At 34.9% G+C, this 27,874-nt stretch overlaps 1 protein-coding gene and 1 long non-coding RNA gene across 6 annotated transcripts in view; both read left to right on the top strand.

Annotated features, from left to right (window-relative positions):
* LOC131547574 (glutathione hydrolase 1 proenzyme-like) overlaps positions 1–15,729 on the top strand; it is a 133,408-nt gene extending 117,679 nt beyond the window's left edge. For all 5 annotated transcript variants that reach the window (XM_058788270.1, XM_058788242.1, XM_058788265.1 and 2 more), the window contains 6 exons: positions 4,899–5,035; positions 5,440–5,639; positions 13,708–13,823; positions 13,982–14,097; positions 14,364–14,471; positions 14,564–15,729. In XM_058788270.1, the coding sequence (XP_058644253.1) occupies positions 4,899–5,035; positions 5,440–5,639; positions 13,708–13,823; positions 13,982–14,097; positions 14,364–14,471; positions 14,564–14,707 (821 nt within the window). In that variant the 3' untranslated portion in view covers positions 14,708–15,729. The remainder of the gene's footprint in view (positions 1–4,898; positions 5,036–5,439; positions 5,640–13,707; positions 13,824–13,981; positions 14,098–14,363; positions 14,472–14,563) is intronic.
* A 1,253-nt stretch (positions 15,730–16,982) lies between these two features.
* Positions 16,983–27,874, top strand: part of LOC131547811 (uncharacterized) — a 181,390-nt gene continuing 170,498 nt past the window's right edge. The window contains exons 1-2 of the long non-coding RNA XR_009273020.1: positions 16,983–17,213; positions 17,337–17,422. This is a non-coding gene — a long non-coding RNA (uncharacterized LOC131547811). The remainder of the gene's footprint in view (positions 17,214–17,336; positions 17,423–27,874) is intronic.

The following is a 27,874-nucleotide window of genomic DNA, read 5'->3' as shown; positions in this document are numbered from 1 at the left end:
ACGAGAAAATAAGTCATTATTTCGAGAAAGTTTCTCATTATTACGAGAAAATAAGTCATTATTACGAGAAAGTTTCTCGTTATTACGAGAAAGTTTCTCGTTATTACGAGAAAGCATCTCATTATTATGACTTATAGAATTATATTTTTTCTCAAGGTGGCGGAAACGGGCTTCCATATACAACAACAAAACCAAAAAAAAAAAAAAAAAAATGTAATTAAATGTTTTTGGGTTGTAATCATAACGAAGCGGCCTGCTTCTCTTATTCCATATTTAATGAAGTGGTGTGGCTGTTTTTTATTAGTTTCATGTTCTGATATGTAATATAACACTACAAAGCGATCTATTATGAAAAATTTTAAAACATCTTATGCACAAAACCTTCAGTACTACGGCATAGTTAAGACACATACAGACATCAAGAATCAACATATGAATCTCAACAATGGTGAGTCAAAAGCTTCATGCTGCAATGCATGCTGGGTACCAGCACAGTACAAAACTCACCCATGACTCCCAGCATGCATTGCGACATGAATAAATTATGCCACTGAATTGTCCTCTTATTTTCTCTAATTCTTTCTATTTGCTATTATAATTGCTTTTGTTTTTGTGTTGAGTTTTAGTAGCGGGTTTTGTGATGTTCAGAGTTGATCTGTTTATTTATTTTGGTTGATAGTCACCACTGTTGAGATTCATACGTTTTAAAACACATGTTTACAACAACCGTTGAAAAGTTAATGTTAAAAAGTTAAGGTTCAAGAGCCCAACTAAAGCAAACACTGATCGCCATCATGGTAGTTAAAAAACTACTTGCATTTCTGTGAACTTCTGACAAAAATAGCATCAGTCTGGTTAGTAATGTGTGAAGTTATGCTGTTTTAGGAGTTGTTTAATCAGATATTGAGAGATTTAATGTCTTCTTTATTTCAGTTGATTTCAACTAACGCTGTGTCTGAAGTCAGTTGTAGTTCTTGTGTTTCTCTTTCTTCAGTGATTCTGCTTGTTAACAGCAGCTGTGCATCACTAACCCACATTCATCACTTGAGTAATCACAGAATTATCTCATTAACTTTACTGATTCATTGTTACTCTAACACTCTGTAGTGTGCACACATTACAAGTGTTCATTTAAAACTGAGGATTTTGTTGTGGACTTAAAAGGGTTAAAGATGTAAGAAGAGAAAAAAAACAGCATGAAATGTAATTTAACAGCAATAAACTGTAATTAATTTACAGCAACAAACTGTAGAAAAACAGTAACTTACTGGCAACCGTGCTGCCAGTAGATTACCGTTAATTCAAAGAAAAACAGCAATTCACTGTAAAACATAAGAGTCAGATTAACCAAACTAAAAAAGTTATTTTTACTGAAATATTAGTGAAGGTCCACAGAAAACAGTAATGCAAAGTCATGAACTGATCAGGAGAGTAAATATTAATCTGAACTGTATTAATGTGTTTTTGTACAAGAGATATCTGTTAGTTTAATGTAGTTTTGTGGGTCACCGTTGTGCTGGAGAGTAGAGCATGTGCTTCAGTCAATGATGAGCCACAAACACCGCTGTTTTGCTGCTTTTTTTTTTTTTTTTTATTAACTGTGCAGTTGCTTAAGCAGCAATGATCTTTTTGTTAAGTGCTCCAGCGCATGTGATGTAGCTGATGATGAATTGAAACAATTTGAGTTAAAGACATGTTTTTAGTTGTTTAAAGTATTTGCAGTTTTATACTAAGAAATATATTTTCTTAGTGGACTCAAATGATATAAGTTCACATTACTAATGCCATATGAATACCAATATTTTAAACTTGAACTGTTTAAGGCAATTGGAGCAGAGTTCATTTCCATGGCAGTATAACAGTAACAGGCTGTAAAAATGAAAAGCTGTAAATTAATGGTAGAGGGCTGTAAAATAACAGTACATTACTGGCAACTCTGCTGCCAGTACATTACTGTTATTTAACGGCACAATTTTTTTACAGTGCACCCTTAAGCAGAGGTGGAAAGTCCAGGGGCCAAAGAGTAAAAGTCCTGCCATATTTTTGTTCCGCCCATGAACTCAGCAGCTGATTTCACCAGAGGAGGAACCAAGACATTCCTTTCAAGTCACAAGCAAGTCTCAAGTCAAATCCCATGTCCTCAAAGAGTTAAAGTTAATGAGATAATTAAGTGACTAATTAAATGATGATTGTGCATTAGTGATGAACACCTGCTGTTATTGAGAATCACAGAGGATCAGATGTTGATGTTTTATTGGTTAAAATGATGCCACCATCATGGAGAGCAGTGTTTGCTTTAGTTGGGCTCTTGGCCCTTTTAATAAATCAAAGTAATTTGTTTCTAAGCAAATTAAATATTATTTCACAGCAAACATTTGTGTATTGCTGAATCAAAAGCTTGATGGAGCAGATTAGTTTACGTTTTCTGCTTTTAAATCGTTTGAATGAGCATCATGAAGTCATCTTGCCTTGGTTTACTGAGTGATGCTCAGCTATTACTGAGTTTACTGAGTGATTTGAGCTTTTAAAAGTCCTATTAAACAAATGCCACTGTACTGATTACATATTAGGGGAAAGAAGTGCATCAGCTCAGGCTTTTAGACATGATCCTCACGATCCTCAACGGTGGTGACAATAATTAGTCATACTGCAGTGCATGATGGGAGTTTTTACTATGGTCTTACCCAGCATACATTGCAGCATGAAGAATTTTGTTGGTTGTCACCATTGTTGAGATTCATATGCTGGTTCTTGATGTCTGTGTGTGTCTAAATAGCAGAAAAGTTCAAATATTTATATCCATTGCATACAGTAGATTTCAAATGAGTTCATTATAACTATTAGAGTAGCACGTTCCTTGTATGCTGTAGTTTCACAGGGTTGACTTTTCCAAACCTAAACACACAAATGAAAAAACAGTCTAGCTGTAAAAATATAGTTGCTCATTGTGCAGCCCTGATCTCTCTGGTTTATAACACCACATGCGTTGTTGCAAAGAGAGATCTAAGACAGGAGTCAAGGGACAAGAGCCCAACTAAAGCAAACACTGATCTCCATGATGGGGGCATCATTTTAACCAATAAAGCATCAACATCTGATCCTCTGTAATTCTAAATAACAGCAGGTGTTCATCACTAATGCACAATCAACATTTAAATAGACACTTAATCTCATTAACTTTAACACTTTGAGGACTTGGGATTTGACTTGAGACTTGCTTGTGACTTGAAAGTAATAGGCTTGTTTGAGATGCACCTCGCCTCGCCTCGCCTGAAATGTAGGCGAGAGTAGGCGGCTGCAGTGAGGGGAGAAGTGAAATAAGCGCAGTCAGGACGAACAGTTCTGAGTTCTCGAAGTGGAACAGATACCAACGAGATCAAAGGCAGATATCGCGTTATTCTCACTCATATGCTGTGCTGCTGATAAACATGATATAATTTCAGTTCTGTTGCTTTTATATGAATATAAATATGATGAACAAGACACTCAAAGTGCTTGCTATTTAATTCCATACGAAAGGCGTATTTATCATCCATTTTTTATTTTAATTCAAACATGTATTTTAGATTTTTATAGAAAATATGTCAACAATCATATATCTCACAAAGAGATCGCACTGTCATAGTGTTTGGGAATATTCATGCACAATTTAAATACATAATAACGTCCTCCACACTGTTAGAAACAGGTGATTCTGTAACCCACACTTTTTTTTTTACTCACCGCCAATATGTCTATCTGCGTTCTCTGATTTGTTACTTAGATTTGAGTGAAATAACATTCAGCCAATCAGAAATCAGATAGAAAAAATTAAACATTTTAGAAGAGAACGCAGCGTCACGGTTGTCTGAACCAATGAGCATTAAGCTGTGTCGTCAGTCAGTCGTTTCCCATCATGCTTTTGATCAGCGCAGTCGGTGGAGAGCAACTGCGCGAGACTGCTCAATCCGACACAGCCGCCTCGCCATCACGAGAGTTTTTTGGCACACATCAGAGCAAGGCTGACGTAACTCGGACACTTTTCTAAACGGTATGCATCTCACGGTGATCACCGGTGATCGGTTCTGCGCAGATTTTGCTCATCTCAAACAAGCCTAATGACTTGGTTCCTCCTCTGGTGAAATCAGCTGCTGAGTTCATGGGTGGAACAAAAATGTGGCAGGACTTTTGCTTTCTGACCCATGGATTGACCGCCTCTGATAATACTTATCGTAAAGTTTTTGGAAAAAAAAAAACTTTGCCAGTCACCGCCAGTATTTTTGATGATTTTCACTAAAGTTTCATGGCCCCCACACTATTAGAAACAGGTGATTCTGTAACCCACACTTTTTTTTTTACTCACCGCCAATATGTCTATCTGCGTTCTCTGATTTGTTACTTAGATTTGAGTGAAATAACATTCAGCCAATCACAAGGCGAGTCATCTCTTGGGCGCTTCTGCCATGAACTTCAAATATCTGCCAATAGGCTTTGTTGCTAGATTTAGCGACTTTTCAGAAGGTTAATCTTTAGCCCATTCAAGGGGAAGCAGTGCTTGAAAGCCAGTACATGTCCCTTAACATGCACTTGTAAATCAAGAAGGTGTGCTCTTGTGCTCACGGCTGTCTGCTGTTAAGAGACCAAGTGCATTATTGTTGCTTTTCATATTAGTATATACATGGGTTAACAATATTTTCTTGAGTTGAGTATTAATATTATTTTGTGTGACAAAAGTCAAGTTGAATAAATGCTGGTGAAGTTTATGCAATACGTACTGTAAAGACAATAACAGCAGTGGTCATTTACTTGGGTGTCTGTACATTGTAATGCTCCATTAAACTAAGTGTTCATAAAGAAAGTGAAAAGGATGGAAAATTAACATTAAGGTTCATTTCAAATAAGTAATCATTTCATCTCAGGTTACAACTTGTCAAGCAGCAGTGTGTCCACTATAAGGAATAAGACTTTGACCTATCATCGTATGATTGAGGCTTTCCGCTTCTCTGAAGTCCAGAAGAGTAAACTGGGTGACCCACTCGATGAAAACATCACTGAGGTGAGTTCAGCTATACTTATATGGATTATTTAGGCAATTTAAAATATTTGGAAAAGCAATAGCCTTGTGGACAGTGTTCTGACATACAGTTTTGCATGATCCTAGCTTGAGTCCCGACTCAAGGTCCTTTGCTGATTTTGTTCCACTCTCTCTGTCCCATTGTTTCCTTTCTCATCTACACTGCCCTGTCCAACAAAGGCCAAAAAGGGCAAAAATATAACTTAATATACCCCAAAGCTTAGCTGTGAGCTTTGTGTGAGAAGCAGATATAAAATTAAATGTTTAATCACTGATAATCAGAAGGTGAATAAATGACTGAATTTTCAGTTTTCAATAATTTATGTTACAGAAAACATTATTTTCTCAAAGCCTTTCACTGTTCCCATATTTATGAATTTTCACAGATTGTTTTACAGATTGTCAAAAATATAACCTCAGACAGCTTTGCAGACTACATCAGGAGTAAGATTAAAGATGACATCAAACAACAGAGATACGATGACCAATATGAGATTTATGCAGCTGATGACCATGGCACATCTCACCTGTCTGTCCTCGCTGAAGATGGGAGTGCAGTGGCCGTCACCAGCAGTATCAATGACTAGTAAGATAAATATCAAGGGACAAATAGATCAGTGTTTCTGTTCAGACTAGTTTTATAAGTCAGCCACCTTTTTTTTTTTTTTTTCTCTTTAAGACTGGTCATTTTCTTTGAGTAAGTTACATAGATTGGTCTCATGTGAGACTGAAAAGTAAGACTAATTGTCCTTTGACTAACTGCTACTTGGTAAGACTAGTTCTTAGACACAGTCTTAACAAAATGTCTGCTCATTCCACTCATTGGTTTTGAGCTGACAGCAGACTTCCCACTAGACAATTTGTCAAACTGTCCAAAGTGATCAATAAGAATATATATTTTTTTTAACTTTAGTTAAAAATTCAGAGAGAGTTGGAGCAAGTGGCTGTGTCTCTCAGTGGAGGAACAGATTAATAACAATAATAATAATAACAATAATAATATTTTAAAAAGCGGGCCAAATTGGCTGTCAGGCCATCGTGAATTGTCCCGGTTCTCCCGATGGTTAGTCTGTGCCTTATTTCCACAGAGACACGCAGAACGTGCAGGATTCATATTTTGTCTTTTTGCGGCTTAATATTCACAGACACTATAGTCCATATCGCGTTTTGATTTAAGTGTACTGACCTACTTTTGATTTATTCATCCAAAATGTGGCATATTGACATTATGCGTTTTAGGAGTTCCGTTTTTATGACTGGATTCTACGAACCACTCTGAGTTTTCTGCATCGTGGCCGTATGTCTCATATTTTAGAGGCTATAGTCAGTGCAATTTGGGAAAGAAATCAATTAAATCTGTATATGGATGCGTGCAAATATTTAAATGTAACCCCTTTGTAATCGTTAACATTTTCATAAGTAACTGTAATGTAATTACACGTGTTTTCTTAGTAACTGTAACGGATTACAGTTACAGTTATATCAGGGATGGGCAACTTTGATAGTGACAAGGGCCAGAATTAGTTTTTAAAGATAATATTAACTATAAAAATTGTGCAGTTATGCTAATTCAGAAGGGACACTTTGTTGTCAGTGGACAGCAGTATTACCCCAACAAGCCAATGTAAACATCTTAATTGCATTGTCTGTACATTTGCAACAAACAAATGTACAGAGGTCCTATTTTTTATTAGTGGCCTACAGAACATTCTCAAAACGACCTAAGAGGACAGTTAAAAATGGCTTATTAAAAAAAATAGTTATTCCAAATGGTACCATATTATAACCGGTATCTGCAGGATTTTTAAAATCAAATTTAAGACCTTTAAATACCTTTTCAAGACCTGCACTTCACATTTCAGCCTTTAAATATTATTTTAAGAACAAGGATTTTATTCAAAGTATCAATTATTATATTAATTTAAACAATTATTATCAATCAATTATTATATTAAATTACATATAAATATATCTTAGTGTCTTAATTGATTCGATTTTTATAATGCATTAGAATCTTGTCGATCCACCGGTTCACATTTAAAAATATGTAGCAAAAACGGCAGATGGACTTATTCAAAAAGCAAATTCGTTTTCTGCCAGCAGGCTTCACTTTCAGAATGGCAGAAATACACAGATTTCCAAACATATGGGTATCCCCTTGAACTTGGTAAAAATATCATCTGTTTACCATCTTGACTGGAAAATACTGTTTTCATGGTCAGTTTTTCATTTTTTTATTTGCTAATGTTAGTGAATGTTTACGTTAGAGTGCACGTCCTACTACGCTGAAATTAATACGGGGAGCGGCTGGAAACTATAGCGACTACTCCTGGTTGGAGATAGTATTGACATCATAACATGAAAGCAATCTTCACGTGACTTACTTTTCAAATGTTTTAAAATTGATTAATATAATCCAGCGGGCCGTATTAAAAGACATTGCGGGCCGTATACGCATTGCATGTGAATTTTCAATTCAATCGGATTAACGGATAGTAATTATAGCCAATTTTTAAAGTTTTATTCCTATAATAGTGCCACACAGTGGCCAAACTCTGCAATTTGTCTCATGTGATCTCAAATTGAGGTCTTACATGCATATTGGATTTGGTATAAATATTTAATTCCATTGAAAAGTTATAGAGATTTTAGGTAAAATGGCAAAAAAATAAATAAAAATAAAAAATTGGGATAATTATTGATATTCACTCAGATAATTTTTTTCTGTACTGGTTTGGTTCAGATTGAGCTAAAAATCTAGGACTAGTTTGCAAAAGTAGGTTTTTCAAAAAATCCAATATAGCCAATTGAATTTGTCACGTGCATTTTGTTCCTCTTGAGCCAAGAATTCCAGTGATATAAGACACTTTAGTCTGTGACAAGTGCTTTAGGAGTTATGAGTGTTGATCGCTGTAGCGCCCCTGTCATGCCAATCAGGGCAAGCCTTGGTGATGTTGTAGACCAGGGGTGGCGAATGTCGGTCCTGGAGAGCCGCAGCCCTGCAGAGCTTTTCTTCAACCCTAATCAAACCCACCTGAACAAGCTAATCAAGGTCTGAACAGTTATTAGTTAGCAGAAGCTAGAGATTGTGGTTTATGAAGTTTTAAATATGGATTTTGTTCTTACAAAAATGCATCAATTTGCTCATTAACCCCACAAAGCTGTGTGGAGCACTTTTTATGATGGATTGGTGCAGTTTATTGGACTTCTAGTGTACTATTGGATATCACCACCCATTCACTCTTATTTTAAAGCTTGGGAGAGCCAAGGCATTTTTTTCAATAACTCTGATTGAAGTTGTCTAAAAGAAGAAAGTCATAGAATGGCTTGAGGGTGAATAAATAATGGGGTAATTTTCATTTTTGGGTGAACTATCGCTTTAATTCAACACCATTTGAACATTGTGACACCATTTGGATATCATTCGACATCTTTCAACATCTTCACATCATGACACCGTGAAAAACTGAAACAAATAGAATTACATTTAGATGCATAATGTGTGAGTGCTTCTGTCCAGTTTCCAAGTCCATAGATTATTAAAGGGGTGGTTTACTGCTTTTTTTCTTTGCTTGATTGTGTTTATGGGGTGCAATATAACATGTCTTCGTGTTTCGTTTGTTAAAAAACGCCTTATTTTTCATATATTTCACCTTTACTGTAAGCTGCTTTCTCCTCTGTCATTTGAACGACCGGTTGACTTCCTGATTCTATGAAACCACTCCCTCAGAAACAGGCAATGGGCTCAGATTGGTTAGTTGGGCCGGTGTGTTGTGATTGGCTAAACTGCGTACTGCACATTGTCCGGAAACTTCACGCCCATTACCTTTACAGGCGACAGTTGCATGTGCTCCGGTCAAATGTAAATAATGGTGTCAATATTGCCGTATCAGTTTGAGCCAGAATCAGACCCAGAAAGTGGTAATGAAGAGAGTCAAGCAGAACTTCCGCAAGCACGGCTCTTACAAAACGTTTCTGAATGGAAGTTTGCCGTTGTGATTACATACCATTTTTTGAAGTTCGCACACGTTTGTCTTATACACTCAAAATAGAATCGAACTAACTGGCTACTATAACCAAACAGCGTTGGCTTGTGTTTACGTTCTTGATCAAATCGAAAAATTACATCATAAAATATACATGGAATATACATTTACAAAATTAGTACATAATTACAAATTCGGGTCCAAAATGTTTGTACGCGTTTGTCATAGACACACGAAATAGCATTTAACTAACTGGCTACTAAAGCCAGCGTTGGCATTTGTTTACGTCCTTGATAAAACTAAAACATTACGTCTGAAATTATACATGCAAATACATCTAAAATTATTAAATCTTACTTACAGGCCCAACAACTGCTGCCTCTGGTTTTAAAGTTGGAACTGCTCCATGTTTTAGTAATAGTTTCTGTGTGAATCCGGCATTGAACTCCTGTGGATTCTGGAAGCTGTCTTCCGTAAAATGCGCAGCACAGAGAGCTAAATTAGGATTTGTAATTGTCAGGAACATAATCAAACATAAATTTTAACCATTGTTGACGAACTACAGCGTCCGTAGGAAGCCCGAACACAGAAGACCTGACAGCTGGGTGAAAATAACACCGTTCCGACGGCATGGCTACTACTCTCCACTAATGTTCCCTTTAATTTTTTTTCTTGCTGAGCAATACTTTTCTCTATTGGGCGGACATTTCGGGCACCTGAGCAAAAACATTCTTTATACCGTGCCTGTATAACTTTTAATTTTAATGTGCTATTTATATTTGATTTGACCCTTGACATAACTAAATGATGCACATTTTAGGTTATCTGAGAAAACATTTTTACAGTACAATACATGCCGTTCAAAAGTTTGGTATCAGTACATTTAAAAAAAAAATAAGTTTCTTAGGCTCATCAAGGCTGTATCTATTTGATAAAAAATATTGAATATTATTTCACAAAATAATATTGTGAAATATTATTGCAATTTAAAATAAAAGTTTTCTATTTTAATATACTGTAAAATATAATTTATTCCCGTGAAGCAAAGCTGAATTTTCAGTGTCACATGATCCTTCAGAAATCATTCTAATATGCTAATTTATAATCAATGTTTGAAAAGGTTGTGCTGCTTAATATTTTATGGGACCTATGATATTCTTTGAGAAATAAAAAGTTAAAAAGAACAGTGTTTATTCAAAATAGAAATTTTGTGTTACAATATACACTATACTATTCAAAAGTTTGGGGTCAGTACATTTTTTTTTCTTTCTTATTTTTCTTTTTTTCTTTTTTTATTGATACTTTTATTCAGCAAGGATGTGTTAAATGGATAAAAAGTGATAGTAAAGACTTACATTGTTAGAAAATATTTATATTTTTAATTAACGCTTTTTAACTTTTTATTAGCCTAATCAAAGAAAAAAAGTTCCAAAAAATATTAGAATATTAGAATGATTTCTGAAGGATCATGTGACACTGAAGAGTGGAGTAATGATGCTGAAAATTCAGCTCTGCTTTACAGGAATACACTATATTTTAAAATATATTAAAATATTAGAAATTGCAATAGCAATTAAGAGTTCACAATATTACTGGGGATTTTTTTCTGTATTTTGATCAAATAAATACAGCCTTGATGAGCATAAGTGACTCCATTAAAAAAACAAGGTCAATTATATATTAGGTTTATAATATAGGCCTAACATAATATAATATCAAAACAACTTAAGCATTTAAACTGATAGAAGAGAATAGAAAACAAAATGAAGCATTTAAACTGAGATCTGTAAGTTAAATACTAAAAACAAAAAACGCGAACGTGAATTCTTCTACACTCAAAAAAATGATTTGGTCTAATTTGCGCCAGTGTTCATGTGTTTCCACACTACAGAGTGTTCAAGTAGAATTGAAGCAGTGCTGGAGTTAAGGAGATAATTATGTGATGATTGATCATTAATGATGAACACCTGCTGTTATCAATAAGAATCACCGAAGGAAAGAGAAACACAAGAACTACAACTGACTTCAGCCACAGCTGAAGATGAAATCAACTGAAAAAAAGAAGACATTAAATCTCTCAAGATCTGATTAAACAGCATCAGACTGACCAGATTGACTTTATTTCTGTCAGACTTCTAGAGAAGCTCTTATTGAGAATTAACAGAGGTTTAGATGCTTTATTGTTTTGTTTGAAATCACCATCAAAGAGACCAGTGTTTCCTTTTGTTGGGCTCTTGACCCTTGACATGTTGGTGTTAATATTACACTGGTTGCTTTAATTGTGTGATCATTTAAAACACACTTAGCTTAACCAGCGAAGCCAAGTGAAAAAGAGTTGTGGGTAGATCTTGTCACTGGTCCCTGACCTCATTTCAAGTCCAATTTCTGATTACATAGACGTTATACTGTTTTAGATTTTTTCGTAGCTTCATATCTTGCAGTATTGTAAATATCAGATCATTTGAATAATTTACAAATCACCTTGTGCACATAAAGTTTTCATCTGTATCAATACAAAGACCACAGACATCAAGAATCAGTGTATGAATCTCTACAATGGTGACATTCAAGAAAATATTCAGATAAAACTCTGAACATCACAAAACAAGCTACTAAAAGTCACAACTATAACAGCATACGTAAAATAAAATAGTAAGAATAAAAGAAAATAATCAGACAATTCAGCTGCGTTGTTTATTCATGCTGCAATGCATGCTGGGATACATGGGAGAGTCTTGTACTATGCTGGTACCCAGCATGCATTGCAACATGAAGCATTTTGTTGACTGTAACCATTGTTGAGATTCATACGCTGATTCTTGATGTCTGTGATCTTTGCATTGTTACAGACGAAATGTTTTTGAGCACAAAGTGATTTGTAAATTATTTAAATTATCTGATTTTACAAGACTACTACATCTGAAGCTATATAAAAAATCTAAAGCAGTACTACATCCATACAATCAGATGTTGGACTTGAAATGAGATCGGTGGATCATTTGCCCACAACTCTTTTTTTTTTTCTTTATTCTTAGCTTTGCTGGCTAAACGAAGTGTGTTCTATATAAACACAATTAAAGCAACCAGTGTAATATTAACACCAACATGTCAAGGGTCAAGAGCCCAGAGCCCAACAAAAGGAAACACTGTTCTCTTTGATGGTGATTTCAAACAAAACAATAAAGCATCTAAACCTCTGTTAATTCTCAATAATAGCTTCTCTAGAAGTCTGACAGAAATAAAGTAAATCTGGTCAGTCTGATGCTGTTTAATCAGATCTTGAGAGATTTAATGTCTTCTTTTTTTTCAGTTGATTTCATCTTCAGCTGTGGCTGAAGTCAGTTGTAGTTCTTGTGTTTCTCTTTCCTTCGGTGATTCTTCTTGATAACAGCAGGTGTTCATCATTAATGATCAATCATCACATAATTATCTCCATAACTCCAGCACTGCTTCAATTCTACTTGAACACTCTGTAGTGTGGAAACACATGAACACTGGCGCAAATTAGACCAAATCATTTTTTTGAGTGTATAGCTATATAAACATCCCTAAAGTACAGTCTGCACAATACACCTGTGTGTGACTGTAAAGGTCTCAGAGTTTTGTTACCGTTCTGTGCCCATCGTCCGCTATTTCCACCACTTAATCAAGCCACTTTTCTTTAATACATGAAAACATTTTATTTCACATGTCATTGCGTTGGCTCTCGATTTGAGCTACTTCGTCCGCATCCACTGAAGTATTCGGTTTCTACAGCGACTCATTTGGCGCTCATCGTTCTCTTTCTATGAAACCTGTAAACCGGTTCTAACTCTATAGCGGCAGCAGCTCTATAACGGTTTACCCGAGCATGGCAATTCTTTCGTTTTTACTAGAATACAATCAAATGGCTTTCTCAAGTCATTTTTGCGTGTGCGCGGCACATTATTTTTCTGCGTGGTCACGGTGGAAGAAGTGAGCGGCCGTGCGCGAGCTAAGCTTAGAGGGAACATTGCTCTCCACTATAACACTTCCTCTTCGACAAAGCCGCAGAACATGGCCTTGCCCCTTTTTTTGCATGTTCCGGAGGGAGGGGTTGATGCAAATTTATGGGTTTGTTACATATGCAACCTGGGAAGTATCTCGTTATAGTCCCATATGAGTCGTTTTTGTAGACATTAAACTTCCTGATTTTTAAAAGACGATATCTCCGCTTACGTTGAACTTTCAGCGCAGCAACGTTGCAGATACTGTTCATGCACCAACAGCAACATTACACACTATTTAAAATGAAAAAAGTGAAATCGCAGTAAATCACCCCTTTAAATCAGAATCAACACACTAAGTACATTAACTTGGAAATCAACTGATGAAATTCAAAGCATAAACAAACACACTGTTTGTGCCTTCAAATCAGAATTCAGGAGACATTTGGAGACTTTTTTTTTCAAGAAAATAAACTTTACAATCAGACAGTTCTTAGTCTCTGTACTTCTCATGATTCTTATATTCACACTAGCAAAATCACATGACAGTTTTTAAACTAACACTACACCTGTAAGTGTTGCTATTCTCCAATTATTGCAATACTCAAATACAGTTTCCAAATGAACATTCATAATCTTGTTGTCTTGTGTGTGTGTGTGTGTGTGTGTGTGTGTGTGTGTGTGTGTGTGTGTGTGTTTACAGTTTTGGCTCTAAGGTGATGTCACACTCAACAGGCATTATATTTAATGACCAAATGTTGGATTTCATTGATCCTGACATGACAAATGGACTTGACAAAAATAATTTAATTAAGCCAGGTAAAATAAAATAAAATAAATAAATAACATGAATAAATAAAACTTGCATGCACTGTTTCATAAACTCATTGTAAATGAGTTACAACATTAAGTGCAACTAAAACCACCAATATAAAATAAATGTTCACATGTAAAATATACTGTTTGTTTTGACAAAGGTAAAAGGCCACTTTCATCAATGTGTCCCACAATCATATTGGACAAACACAGCAAACAAGTCAAAATGGTGGTCGGAGGTTCAGGTGGGACTAATATCACCACATCAGTTGCTCAGGTAACAAAAAACTCTAAAGAGAGTTGAACAATTTAAGCATGTTTAAGCAATTTAAATAATATGTCTACAACACATATGATAAATCATTATCAACAGATTGACATTTGAATGTTTTAAAGTGTTATTCTGAACTTGGAAAAAAATAAATAAAAGTTTATTCAGAATAGGCCAATGGCTAAGGCTGTGTTTTAATACATAAACAATAGCATTTTTATTTGACTTCTATCTAAAAACCATTTTCCTCTCTCCTGTCTCTCTTATCTCAGGTGATCCTGAATTATCTGTTCTTTGGCTATGACCTGCAGAAAGCTGTTAAAGAGCCCAGAGTTCAGATCCCAAAACTTGTGACAGATGTAGAAGAGTGCTTTGATAAGGTATTACACATACACTTTTACACTCTTAAATATACTATGTCAGAAAAGTGCTAATTATTGTAATTTTCTTTCTGTGTTGTTTATGAATACAGAGAGTAATTAATGGCTTGAAATTGAAGAATCATACTATACTTCAGAATGCTGAACTATCAGTGGTCCAGGCACTTGTACAACAGGAGGACAAAATCTGTGCTGAATCTGACTGCAGGAAAGGCGGCTATCCTGATGGATACTGAACACTGCTCCTGTGATCATGCTGCTAGTCAAACCCAGCTAAATAAAAGCTTTGTCCAGTGACAGCTCCACAATGTTGGGGTGTTTTATAGGTGGCAATAAAACTTGAACAGGTAGCATGTGCACAAAGCTATTCATAAATAACATACTGTTTCAGTCTGTATTAAGGTATCAATATTCCAGCTTGCTCTTTTAATTTTTTTTTTATTATTATTATCATTTAATTGTATTTTTTATTTAGCTTATCTATTGCTGTCACTTGCATTTTGAAATCTGTTTTTTTGTTTTGTTTTTGTTTTAATCACATGCATCTCAGTATACACTTTAAAAAATGAATTTCACTGTTGGAAACATAACTGAATGATCTCTTGTTCCTGTAAACTTAATATAAAAGGGTGTTTTAAATCAATAAAATATCCTGTCAGCTTTAATCTACTTGATAATTGTTCTTCCATCAATGTAACATGGGTGAGTAAATGCAGAAAATGATGAACACAATATGTTGAGTTCTGAGAAACTGCTTTGTTTATCTGCCATACTAGGAGGAATGCGCTGCCTTTATGCTATTGAGTTTAGGGCAGCATTTTGATTTTCTGTCATGATTGTGAAAAATGTCAGTCTCAACAATGGTGACAATCAAAAGCTTAATGCTGCAATTCATGCTGGGTACCAGCACAGTAAAAAACTCACCCATGAATCCCAGCATGCATTGCGGCATGAATAAATTATGCCGCTGAATTATCCACAATTCTTACTATGTGCTTTTATTTTTTGTGTTGAGTTTTAGTAGCATGTTTTGTGATGTTCAGAATTGATCTATTTATTTTGTTGATTGTCACCGTTTTGAGATTCATACGCTGATTCTTGATGTCTGTGTGTGTCTAACTGCTGCCGTAGTACTAAAAGTTTTGTGCCTAAGACATTTTTCAGTATCAGTTTGTCATCTCATTCAGGCTCATATAGCAGCTGTAAACAACACCAAACTAACAAATAAAAAAAATCCACATCATGTTTTTAAAGATCAGCCTCTGAACGAGATCAGTGAATCAAGCCACTAGATAATGATTACATCATTATCAATAGTCAATCAAAAGCACGTAAACACACATTTTCCTGGCTTTTCATGCTATAACAAATGTGCTCTACAAACACAAACATAGCAGCCAAAAAAAAAGCTAAGACTAAAATTTGATGGTCAAGAACCCAACTAAAGCAAACCCTGATCGCCACAATGGTGAGGTCAAACAAAACGTTTTCAATAAAACAAATAAACTTCTGTTAATTCTCAAATTATTTTTATAGACATATGACAGAAATAAAGTCAAATTGTAATGTGTGAAGCTGGTAATGCTGTTTGTGGAGTTGTTTAATCAGATCTTGAGAGATTTAATGATGTCTTGTATTTCAGTTGAGTTCATCTAAGGCTGTGGCTGAAGTCAGTTGTAGTTCTTGTTTCTCTTTCATTCAGTGATTCTGCTTGTTAACAGCAGGTGTTATCTATAAGGAGAGTAAATATTTAACTGAACTGTATTATTTTGCACAAGAGAGATCTAATTTAGTTTTGTGGGTCACCACTGTGGTGGAGAGTAGAGCCTGTGCTTCAGTCAATGATGAGCCGCAAGCTCTGATGTTCTGCTGCTTTATTTAAAGACAGTAACTGTAGAGTTGCTGATACAGTGATGATCTCTTTGTTAAGTGCTTTACCACATGCATGTGTGTTATAGCCAGGGGCGTAAATTTCATCTGACAGTAGGGGGTGACAATAAACGTAAAGTTTCTCAAGAGCAATTTTTGAAGGGGACACAAATAATAAGGCCAAAATTGTACTTGTAAGGATAGATATGTGTACATAGCATGGAGACCGTGTTTAAATATGAGTTCATGGTTCACCACGCGGTCATATTATAATTATTATTTTGCGTCATCCATAGTATTTTAGGTTTCGTCTGAAACCTAGAATGTCTCTTTCGCATTAATTCAACCGCATTAAACCCACTGATCTGCCACTTAACCTCATATTGAACGAAACCCAACATGTAGGTCTACAATATTAGCCTAATATCAGTTCACACACAGGCTTATCGCCATGTTAGTTGTAGTGGGTGACAAGCTACGTATTAAGCTTGTTAACCTTATAATCGCTCATAGAAAATACGTAGGATATCATAATTTTTTTTTGTCATGACTAATTTATTAATGATCCAGCATCATCTGTGTTAAAGAGAAAGAATAATTTCACCCGATGTTTAACCCCTTAACTGTCACCCACAGTTTTGAACAGAGACATTATAGTGCACTATCCAAACTTAATTTTTTATAATTCATGAATGAAAATATTTTGTAACATGATTTTAATGTACCATTTACATGGTAATGCAATGTCTGATTTTAAAATGGGTTTCAAAGGATGAATTTTGAAATTTTAAGTTTTCTACTGATAAATAATTTCTTATGATTTCTAATTCGTGATAGAGAAAAAGGCAACTAAGAAGACTTTCTGTGACAAAGGTCAGAATTCATGTCATGATGTAGATTTTTTTCAGGTGCACTCTTGTCATAAACAGAGGTGTCAAATACAGGGTCAGAAAGTAAAGTCCTGCCATGTGTTTATTCCACCCATGAACTCAGCAGCTGATTTCACCAGAGGAGGAACCAACTCATTCCTTTCAAGTCACAAGCAAGTTTCGAGTCAAATCCCAAGACCTCAATGAGTTGAGGTAATTAAGAGATAATTGAGAGACTAATTAAATGATGATTGTGCATTAGTGATGAACACCTGCTGTTACTGTGAATCACAGAGGATCAGATGTTGATGTTTTATTGGTTAAAATGATACCACCATCATGTAGATCAGTGTTTGCTTTAGTTGGGCTCTTGACCCTTGACTCCTGTGTTAGATCTCTCTGTAGCAATGCATGTGCTGTTGTAAAGCGGAGAGATCAGTGCTGTGCAGTGAGCAACTGTTAGTTGTTTTCATATGATGAGGTAATCATCAGGTGCTTACCTGTTTGCATCCAATATACTGTGTGTATATATATATATATATATATATATATACACATACAACATTTTTCATTTTTTTAATTTATGTTCTGCTTTTGAATAAACAACTCTGTGAAACCACAGTACGCAATGAATTTTAAATCTAATGCATTTATATATTTAAACTCCAGTCCTACTCAGACACACACAGACATCAAGAACCAGCGTATGAATCTCAACAATGGTGACAATCAACAAAATGCTTCATGCTGCAATGCATGCTGGGTAACACTACAGTATGAATAATTATTGTCACCACTGTTGAGGATCGTATGATAAGTGTTCATGTCTAAAAGCCTGAGCAATATAATTCTTAATTTTTTCCAATATTTAATATTACGATGGCATTTGTTTAATAGTAAATTCCTGCAGTTCTGTAACAGCTGAACGTCAGTAAATAAACCAAAGACAAACACATTCATGATGTTCATTCAAGTGACATAAAAGCCAAAAGTGTAAGCTCATCTGCTTCCTCAAGCTTTTAATTCAGCAATGTGCAAATGTTTGTTGTGAAGCAATATTTCAATTGCTTAAAAGCAATCCATTCTCAGTTACTAAAAGGGTCAAGAGCCCAACTAAAGCAAACACTGATCTCCATGATGGTGGCATCATTTTAACCAATAAAACATCAACATCTGATCCTCTGTAATTCTCAATAACAGCAGGTGTTCATCACTAATGCACAATCATCATTTAATTAGTCTCTCAATTATCTCTTAATTACCTCAACTCGTTGAGGTCTTGGGATTTGGTCTCGAAACTTGCTTGTGACTTGAAAGGAATGACTTGGTTCCTCCTCTGGTGAAATCAGCTGCTGAGTTCATGGGTGGAATAAACACATGGCAGGACTTTTACTTTCTGACCCTGGATTTGACACCTCTGGTCATAAATTAATCTATTACTTTTCCTACATCATTTTTTAACAGAAAAAGTGGTAAAATACCTATTTAGGAGTCTTAGACCTTTCCAACGATATATAGTTTGTCATGATTAGATTAGGATTTAATTGTAAAATAGTGAAGTAAAGGTAGGCGTCCCACAGGGTGGACGGTGACAGTTAAGAGGTTAAAGTCTGGTGGATTCTGATTGGCTGTTTGTGTTTTTAAATGTTCATCAGAACCAAGTTTCCTTATTGGATTATATGAAAATAGTTTTATATAATTCACTGGAAGAGAACTTCCATTCAACTTCCAACTTCATTTTTCCCCCTCCAAAATGTATGTACTGTCATTAAAGAATATTGTTTTTTCGACACACTATTTCCCCGTCTAAATACTGTAAAGCTGCTTTGACAATTTGCATTGTTAAAAGTGCTATACAAATAATAGTGCCTTGTCTTTTTCAAACTTGTATATAATCAACTGATGAGCTCTAGTCACCTCTTTGGATGGTGAAGTCCAGGTGTTGTTTGCCTTATTAATGTTTTCATTAACACTGCATATTTGGACATACTACTTAAAACATCTTTTTAGTGCGCTGAAGATAACTTACTGAATAAGACAATAAAACGTAAATTACTTAAAAAAGAAAAGTTATCAATTACTAGATACTACAGGTGCACCTCGATAAATTAGAATAATGTGAAAAAGTTCCATCCCTACAGTATAAATTCCGGGTATTTCTTGTTTTTTGACACCACAATAATGGGTAACTGCTGACTTGGCAATGGTCCAGAAGACGAACATTGACACCCTCCACAAAGATGGTAAGTCACATAGGGTCATTATTGAAAGGGGTGGCTGTTCACAGAGTGCTGTATCAAAGCATATTAAATGCAAAGTTGACTGGAAGGAATAATTTGGGTAGGAAAAGGTGCACAAGCAACAGTGATGACCGCAAGCTGGAGAATACTGTCAAGCAAAGCCGATTCAAACACTTGGGAGAGCTTCACAAGGAGTGGATTGAAGCTGGAGTGAGTGCATCAAGAGTCACCATGCCCAGACGTCTTCAGGAAAAGGGCTACCAAGCCACTTCTGAAACAGAAACATCGCCAGAAGCATCTTACCTGCACTGTCAAAAAGGATGTGTTAAATAATAACACATTGTTTGTGTTATGGTCATTTTAACACATTTTGTGTAATTTTAAGTTGATGTGTAAAAAGAAAGAGAGAGAGCGAGAAAAACAACACAATATGTGTTAACTATCATCCAATCACATTGCTGATGTGTCACTCCACAAGCTGTTAACCAAATCCGTGTCTCTTTTTTCATTGGTGGGTGACGTGGATATCATGTCAGGTATATGGATTTCCTAGCTAGAAATGTAATGTTCCCAGAGCATTCTCAGAACATCCTGCTGGTGTTAATGACGTTCCCAGAATGTTTCCCGAGATACTCATGATGTGGAGATCTTTAAAGGGTTGGGGACGTTATTTGGAGGACCTTCAGGGATGAACACTGCTCAGAGTGTGTTTGGTCCCACAATACAGTGTGTTAAAGTAACACTGAAGCAGAGGTGAACTTAATGAGAATGTTAACAAGCAGAATTACTGAAGAAATATAAACAGAAAAAAAGAGAGAAACGAACAGAAACACAATTACAACTGATTTAGTCACAGACTTAGAGGAAACCAACTGAAATAAAACACATTAAATTTCTGAAAATCTCAGCAGACGAGGATTAAACAACTACACAAACAGCATCCCCAGGTGAAAAAGAAATATATTTAAATTGTGCTTTTTCAGACACACTTAATATATTTATATTATACTGTACTAATTGCATATTAAATGTATTATTTTATGTATTATTTATTAAGTGTATTTCAAGATATGATTAAGTTCAATTTTAATCTATTTGTAATATATTTAATATATTGAAATTGTGTTAAATTGGAACCACTTTAAGTATATTTAGTGCAATTTAAGTGTATTTTCAAAAATGCATTTAAAATGTACTTTTAATACTTCTTGAACTACAGGTAAGGTATATTTAAAGCATCGTTTTAATGTACTTCAAGTACATTTCAATTGTATTTCAGCTCATTAGAAATGCATTAGCATTACACTACTAGTATATTATATTTATTAGTATTATACTTTTCAATATATACACACGTACACTTTTATATTTAGAAAAATTTATTGTATTATATATTGTGTACATTACAAATATTCGTAAAGTACATTAAAAAAAGTACAGCAGCATATATACTTTGGTGAAAAACAAAAAAAAAAAACATACTATTAAGTGTATTAAAAATGCATGTGTATAGTATATTTGTATTACTACAAACATACTCAAGTACATTTTAAAACATTATACAAAAAACAAAATAAATGGAAAAAAAGACTGAAATGCTATGGAAGAGCCATCTTATCCATTTGTAGAACATTTCAGTTATACATGTATTACTGAAAAGTAAAGAATTTTACATCAATGAATAAATAAAAATTACAATGCAATTTTTAGAAGAAAAAAAAACGTAAAGTGAATAGATGTGTGCGCAAAGACTGAAGATGATAAAGTTCAAGCAACAGAATAGGGAGGGATGGAGGGGTTTTGGAGGTGGACAAGGAGATGGTGTAGGGATGGTGATGAGAGGATGACGATGATGCCCTAGCGGCTTAGATGGTGTTTGGCACATGGCACAGACCCAGAGCATCCCAGTGCTGACAACACACGGCGGAGTCAAGGGAGGGAGGAGCCAAGATGTAGATGGTGTGGCTGCCGACATCTTGGGACCGACCGATGGAGACAGAGTTGGTGGATCCGAAGCCGCAGGCGGAGGGCCGATCGAGCTGAGCGTCGTCGCATGTTCTGGAGACATAGGCACAGCCTAGTCAGTAGTGCCTTGCAGCTTTAGGAAAAAAACAAAACAGAAACAAAATTAGATAACAGATTTTTACATGAATGACTGAAAAGAAGCACAAATTAGCCACCTGGAATGGGCACAATGCTAACGTTTTTCTTCCAAGATTGACCGAATCCCCCTCTATTAGGCCTGATTCAAAAATCTCTGTAACAGAGGTGATACGACATTAAAATTGACTTACTATTCCTTTGCTTGTCTCTGCACTCAGATTTCAGTTTGTCTTCTATAGCAGCTGATCTGAAAAACAACAAATGTTAATATTTCTCACAGGCACACACAAAAAAGGCAAATGATGATTGATGATTTGTTTTCTATTTAAGAATGACAGAACAATGTACCTGGTCGGAAATATAGTCAAAAACCTTCCCAGCCTCAGCAGTTTCAGATGTACTGTATGCTCTTATAAGCAACCCTTCTTACAATTTGATCTTTGTTCTTATCTGTAATGAGAAATATATATATTAGAAAATAAAGTCATAAGGTTCTCAAGCTTGAACAAATATAAACACCAATCAACCAACATTACCACAGTTTGCTGATCAGCTCAAGACAAAGTAATTGTATGTTCATAATCATGGTTTTTCAAAGATCATTTACCTCATTACAATGAAGCCAAATTGTTCAGGAAATCAGAAATAAATACAGCCTACGTCATGTTGCAAATAAAAGAATGTTAAATGTAATTTTATTTTATTTTTTTCTGCCAATGCATGTGTCAAAAACACGACTGGCACAGACGAATAACGTTAATTAAATACAAATATTACCTGAAGACACAGTGAGGTATAAAGCCAGACGCCATACACGCTTGCAGAAGCTGGTAACAATAAGAACATACCGCTATATTTTCTAATTAATTTCATAGTTCCCTTAAACAATTTGAATTCTGTCATCACTCACCCTTAAGATGCCCCAAACCATCAAAGACTTTCGTTCATCTTCGACAGAAAAGCGGAGATATTTTAATGTTGTACTAGTCGAGAGATGTATGTTCCTCAGTTGAAAAGATTCATCAAAGATGTTCACGTTTGCAAAAAAACATCGCCAAAGTAATCCATATGAATTGCATGGTTTCCTCCAAGCACCCTAAAGAGACACGATCGCTCTTATATAATATAACTGTTTAAATTTAGACTTATATTCACATTCAAGGGACATTCGCACGCATATCATATTTGATTTACGAAGCTCTCTGCTGCGAGCTCATTATCATTCGAACCAATCAGAGCCGTTCAATGGCTCTGGAACCAATCAGGTTTAGTCTGTGTTGTTTGAATTTAAACACAAATAAACATGTTTTTTTTTTTTCTCATTTCAGATATGATGTTGAAATCCTTGTGGGAATTTCAGAAATATATATTAGAAAATAAAGGCGTCAAGCTTGAACAAGTTTAAACACCTAGCTTATTACAATTAATGTATCATGTAATGAACAACAGCCTAATCAACCAAAGTAGCATAACCCTTATTAAACAACATATTTTAAATACTGAAATGGTTAATAATATTTGACAAAGGTTTGTACACTGTAAATGTTAAAAATGTTTTTCAAAATATCATACTTTTCCAAATATTAAAATTATAAATACATAAATATTTAAACTATAACCATGTGTAGGCCTACTGCAATATAAAGTACATTAAAAACTTACTAAAAGTGTTTTTCATTTTGTTATGTTCTTACACAAAGTACACATAAAATATATTTTAAGTAAGAGTAACATAAGTGTGTTTTTGTAAATACACTAAAACAAAACTAAAAGTATGCTTGTCTTTAGTATATTCCTTAAAAGTGTAACTAAGAATATATTTATTAACATAGTATTTCTACTATACTTTTTAGAAATATAGTAATAGTGTGCTTGTGTTTAGCATATTCCTTAAAAGTGTAATTAAGCATATATTTATTACCAAAGTATTTCTAGTATACTTTTTAGAAATACATTAAAAGTATGCTTCTGTTTAGTATATTTCTTAGAAGTATAACTAAGCATATATTTAATACAAAAGTACTTCTAGTATACTTTTTAGAAATATATTAAAATGCAATTCAGTATATTTTTAATGCACTTCAAATAAGCATGTTGTGAATACAAATATATTATAAACATACTACTTGAATTTCAAGTATGTTTTTAATACATTTAACCCCTTAACTGTCACCCACAGTTTTGAACAGAGACATTATAGTGCACTATCCAAACTTAATTTTTTATAATTCATGAATGAAAATATTTTGTAACATGATTTTAATGTACCATTTACATGGTAATGCAATGTCTGATTTTAAAATGGGTTTCAAAGGATGAATTTTGAAATTTTAAGTTTTCTACTGATAAATAATTTCTTATGATTTCTAATTCGTGATAGAGAAAAAGGCAACTAAGAAGACTTTCTGTGACAAAGGTCAGAATTCATGTCATGATGTAGATTTTTTTCAGGTGCACTCTTGTCATAAACAGAGGTGTCAAATCCAGGGTCAGAAAGTAAAAGTCCTGCCATGTGTTTATTCCACCCATGAACTCAGCAGCTGATTTCACCAGAGGAGGAACCAACTCATTCCTTTCAAGTCACAAGCAAGTTTCGAGACCAAATCCCAAGACCTCAATGAGTTGAGGTAATTAAGAGATAATTGAGAGACTAATTAAATGATGATTGTGCATTAGTGATGAACACCTGCTGTTACTGTGAATCACAGAGGATCAGATGTTGATGTTTTATTGGTTAAAATATGGCGTTCTATGGGATATTTTCAAGAGAAAGATGAGAAACAGTCGATCCAACAATACAGACGAGCTGAAGGCTCAATAGTGCCTCAGCAGTGCCACAGGCTGATCGCTTCCATCCCAGACCTCACTGATGCTGGAGTTTGTGCTAAAGCAGCCTCAACCAAGTATTGAGTACATAAATGAACATATTTTAAAGAACTTGAAAGAACTGCAAATCCTTTTTTTGATTTATCTTAGGAAATATTCTAATATTTTGAGATACTGATTTTTGACTTTCATGAGCTGTAAGCTCTAATCATCAAAATTAAAACAAAAAAAAACTTTTGAAATGTTTTACATGTAATGAATCTAGAATATATGAAAGTTTTACTTGTTGAAAAAAGTTTTCCACAACATTCTAATTTATTGAGATGCACCTGTAGTTACATCTTCAGTGTAATTAGATTATTTTACTATTACTCTCTCTAAAAAGTATTGCATTACTTCTTATTACTTTCTAAATTCTATATCAACGAGTTGAACAAGACAAGTAAACATGAAACTTCTCCTTTAACTCTTTCAAATAAATAATAAAAAATTGCACAACGCTCAAAGCATTTAAATGGATGTTGCACCGATTATAGCAAAAGTGATTTTAAGAGCCACTGGTTGTTATAGTTACAGTTGCTATAAGACTTTCCAAACAGTTTGTCAACAAAACAAAACCAAAAAAAAAAGCTTTCCTCTACAGTAGCAATTAGACTCACACAGACATCAAGAATCAGCTTATGAACCTCAACAATGGTGACCATTAAAAAAATAAATAAATAAATAATTCATGCTGCAATGTTCCAAACTGTTTGGAAAGTCCTTTCTATTAACTGACTGTCACAGAACCAGTGGCTCTTAGAATCGCTTTTACTATAATCAATGAAGGGGGCATGAAGGGGGTGTCTGTCTGCCCTGGACACGTCTAAACTCGCTCATTTCCCCTGCACACACACAGGCCACAGCAGGAACCGAGTCAAAACTATCCTGCTCTCGTTTCCAAACAGAGATAAATCACAAATCACATCTCAAAAGATTTGCGTAAGCACAGCTGGTGTTAGTTTAGTTCACTCAACACACACACACACAAACGCTCTCTGGTGTTTACTTTCACTCGTTTCATTTGTAGCAAGCCTTCAGTCACTGTGTTACAGTTAAACACGCAACGCATCAGTCCAGCGCGGGACTCGCATCTGTCAGACGTGTAATTGTGCAGAACATCAATTCTGATAAATCACGCCAAACCGCCGGAACTAACCGTACAGCCATGCGGTCTTTGAGGTAGTTGAGGCGGTCGATGGTGCCGAGGACGTGCGGCAGAGAGTGCGCCGGGTTCCCAGCCAGCAAACTTATGTGGGGCCCAGATGGGACTTGACTTTTGTGTGCTGCACCCAGAATGCATTGCACCATGAATCATGTCACAGTTGTTGAGATTCATACACTGATTCTTGATGTCTGTGTGTGTTTGTAACACAGGAGCTCAAAGCATGTTGTGAAAGAGATATTTTAATATTTTTCTGCTCTGTTGAATATAGATGTGTACACTCACATGTCAAGTGCTATTAATGTGAAGTTATTATTACATCATCTTTACAGAAATCAGTCTCTAGAGTCAGATTGCTATGTGACAATTATCTTCATCATAGTTTTTTCTTTGCGTTTTTATTTTATTATTTCTTTTGTATCACATCACAAGACCAAAAAAAGCATTCTTTCATAAATACATGTCTTACAACCATATATTTGAATCAATTTGTTACCCTTTGTTCTTTAAACGTTTCCAAGAATTAACCAATCTTCAAAACCATATCGAAGAAGGGACATTTGGTATGTTCCATAACTTATCAGTTACATTGGTTTTAAAACCATGGTTCAAGTACCACAAATGAACTATGGTTGTAATACCATAGTTTAACCATGGTTTTACTAAAGTACCTCAAATTACATTTAAGCCTAGTTATTCAACAAACATCTACAAAATAAAAACAGAATGACAAGTTACTATTCTGTGATACAGCCTTTATTATAGCAGTTACATCATCTGAAACAAAATATTGTTGTACAGTCAGTACTAGTCTGTATTCCTCTGAACAAAACTTGTTTTACAGCACTTATATAATTGCCTCATTAGGATCAATCTCTTTTTTGTAACATAAATCAATGTTTCATTCAGATTATAGATAAGAGCCAGTTACTGCCAGTACTTAAGACATGGGGATTGATAAATAGCAGATAGATATAAAATGCCTTTTTATTTGTCTTTTGTCTGTGTCACCAGGAGGAAAATACAGAGATCAGAGTCTACAAAACCCAGCAGTGTGTCAATGAAGAGCAGTAGATCCTTGATGCAGCCCCCTGTATTCAGTGGTGGAACAGTGACCTCTGACCCCAGGTTAGTTACTAGTCACATATGCATTTGTCAGATGCTTTTATACAAAGTGACTTACACTGCATTAAAGAGACCTGTGTCCTGTGAGCCTCACGGTACCAACATAGAAAAGTAAAAAAAAATAAAAATAAATCATTTTCAGCCAAGTCCCTTGAAAAATAAGTTTTCTCTGTACTTTTCTGAACAATCTTGATCTTTGTATTACAGAATTTCTCGTATCACTTAATTGTTTTTTTGTACTCCGTATTTGTAAATAGTTTTGGATAAAAGTGTCAATTCAAGTCTAGCCATCTTGATTTTTATATTGCTTTATACAATACAAATTGTTTGAAGCAGCTTTGCAGATATAGACAAGAAATTAGTCGTTCAATGATGCAAACAAAATTAAATTCTACTGTACAGTAGCTCTAAAAAATACAATAGTAATCAGTCATTATTCAGTTGAAATCAGTTCATTGTTGGTTTAGTTCAGTTCAATAACTATAAAGTCCATCGATTTTGCAATGAGTCCCCCCCCCCATCTATAAAGCATCTCTGGAGAAAACAGTGATGTCATCATCCAGCTCAACTCTGTTCAATTCTCATCCAAAAGTGTCTGTGCAGTCAAGTCAATAGTATTGTCAAATATCACGTGTCCCTGAACAAGCAAGCCAAAAGGCGACAGTGGCAAGTATGTGTAATAATTATGTGCAAAATGTTATTTTGTTTGTCTTGTGTAAGTATCAGGAGCAGGAAGAGACAGAGATCAGAGTCTCCAGAACCCAGCAGTGTGTCAATGAAGAGCAGTAGATCCTTGATGCAGCCCCTGTATTCAGTGGTGGAACAGTGACCTCTGACCCCAGGTTAGTTACTAGTCACATATGCATTTGTCAGATGCTTTTATACAAAGTGACTTACACTGCATTAAAGAGACCTGTGTCCTGTGAGCCTCACGGTACCAACATAGAAAAGTAAAAAATAAAAATAAATCATTTTCAGCCAAGTCCCTTGAAAAATAAGTTTTCTCTGTACTTTTCTTATATTTATCTCTAGTCTAGTCTGTACTTTTCTTATATTTATCTCTAGTCTAGTCTGTACTTTTCTTATATTTATCTCTAGTCTAGTCTGTACTTTTCTGAACAATCTTGATCTTTGTATTACAGAATTTCTCGTATCACTTAATTGTTT

This window comes from Onychostoma macrolepis, chromosome 01 (assembly GCF_012432095.1).
Source record: "Onychostoma macrolepis isolate SWU-2019 chromosome 01, ASM1243209v1, whole genome shotgun sequence".
NCBI lineage: Eukaryota > Metazoa > Chordata > Actinopteri > Cypriniformes > Cyprinidae > Onychostoma > Onychostoma macrolepis.
This window is presented reverse-complemented; position numbering and strand designations above follow the sequence as displayed.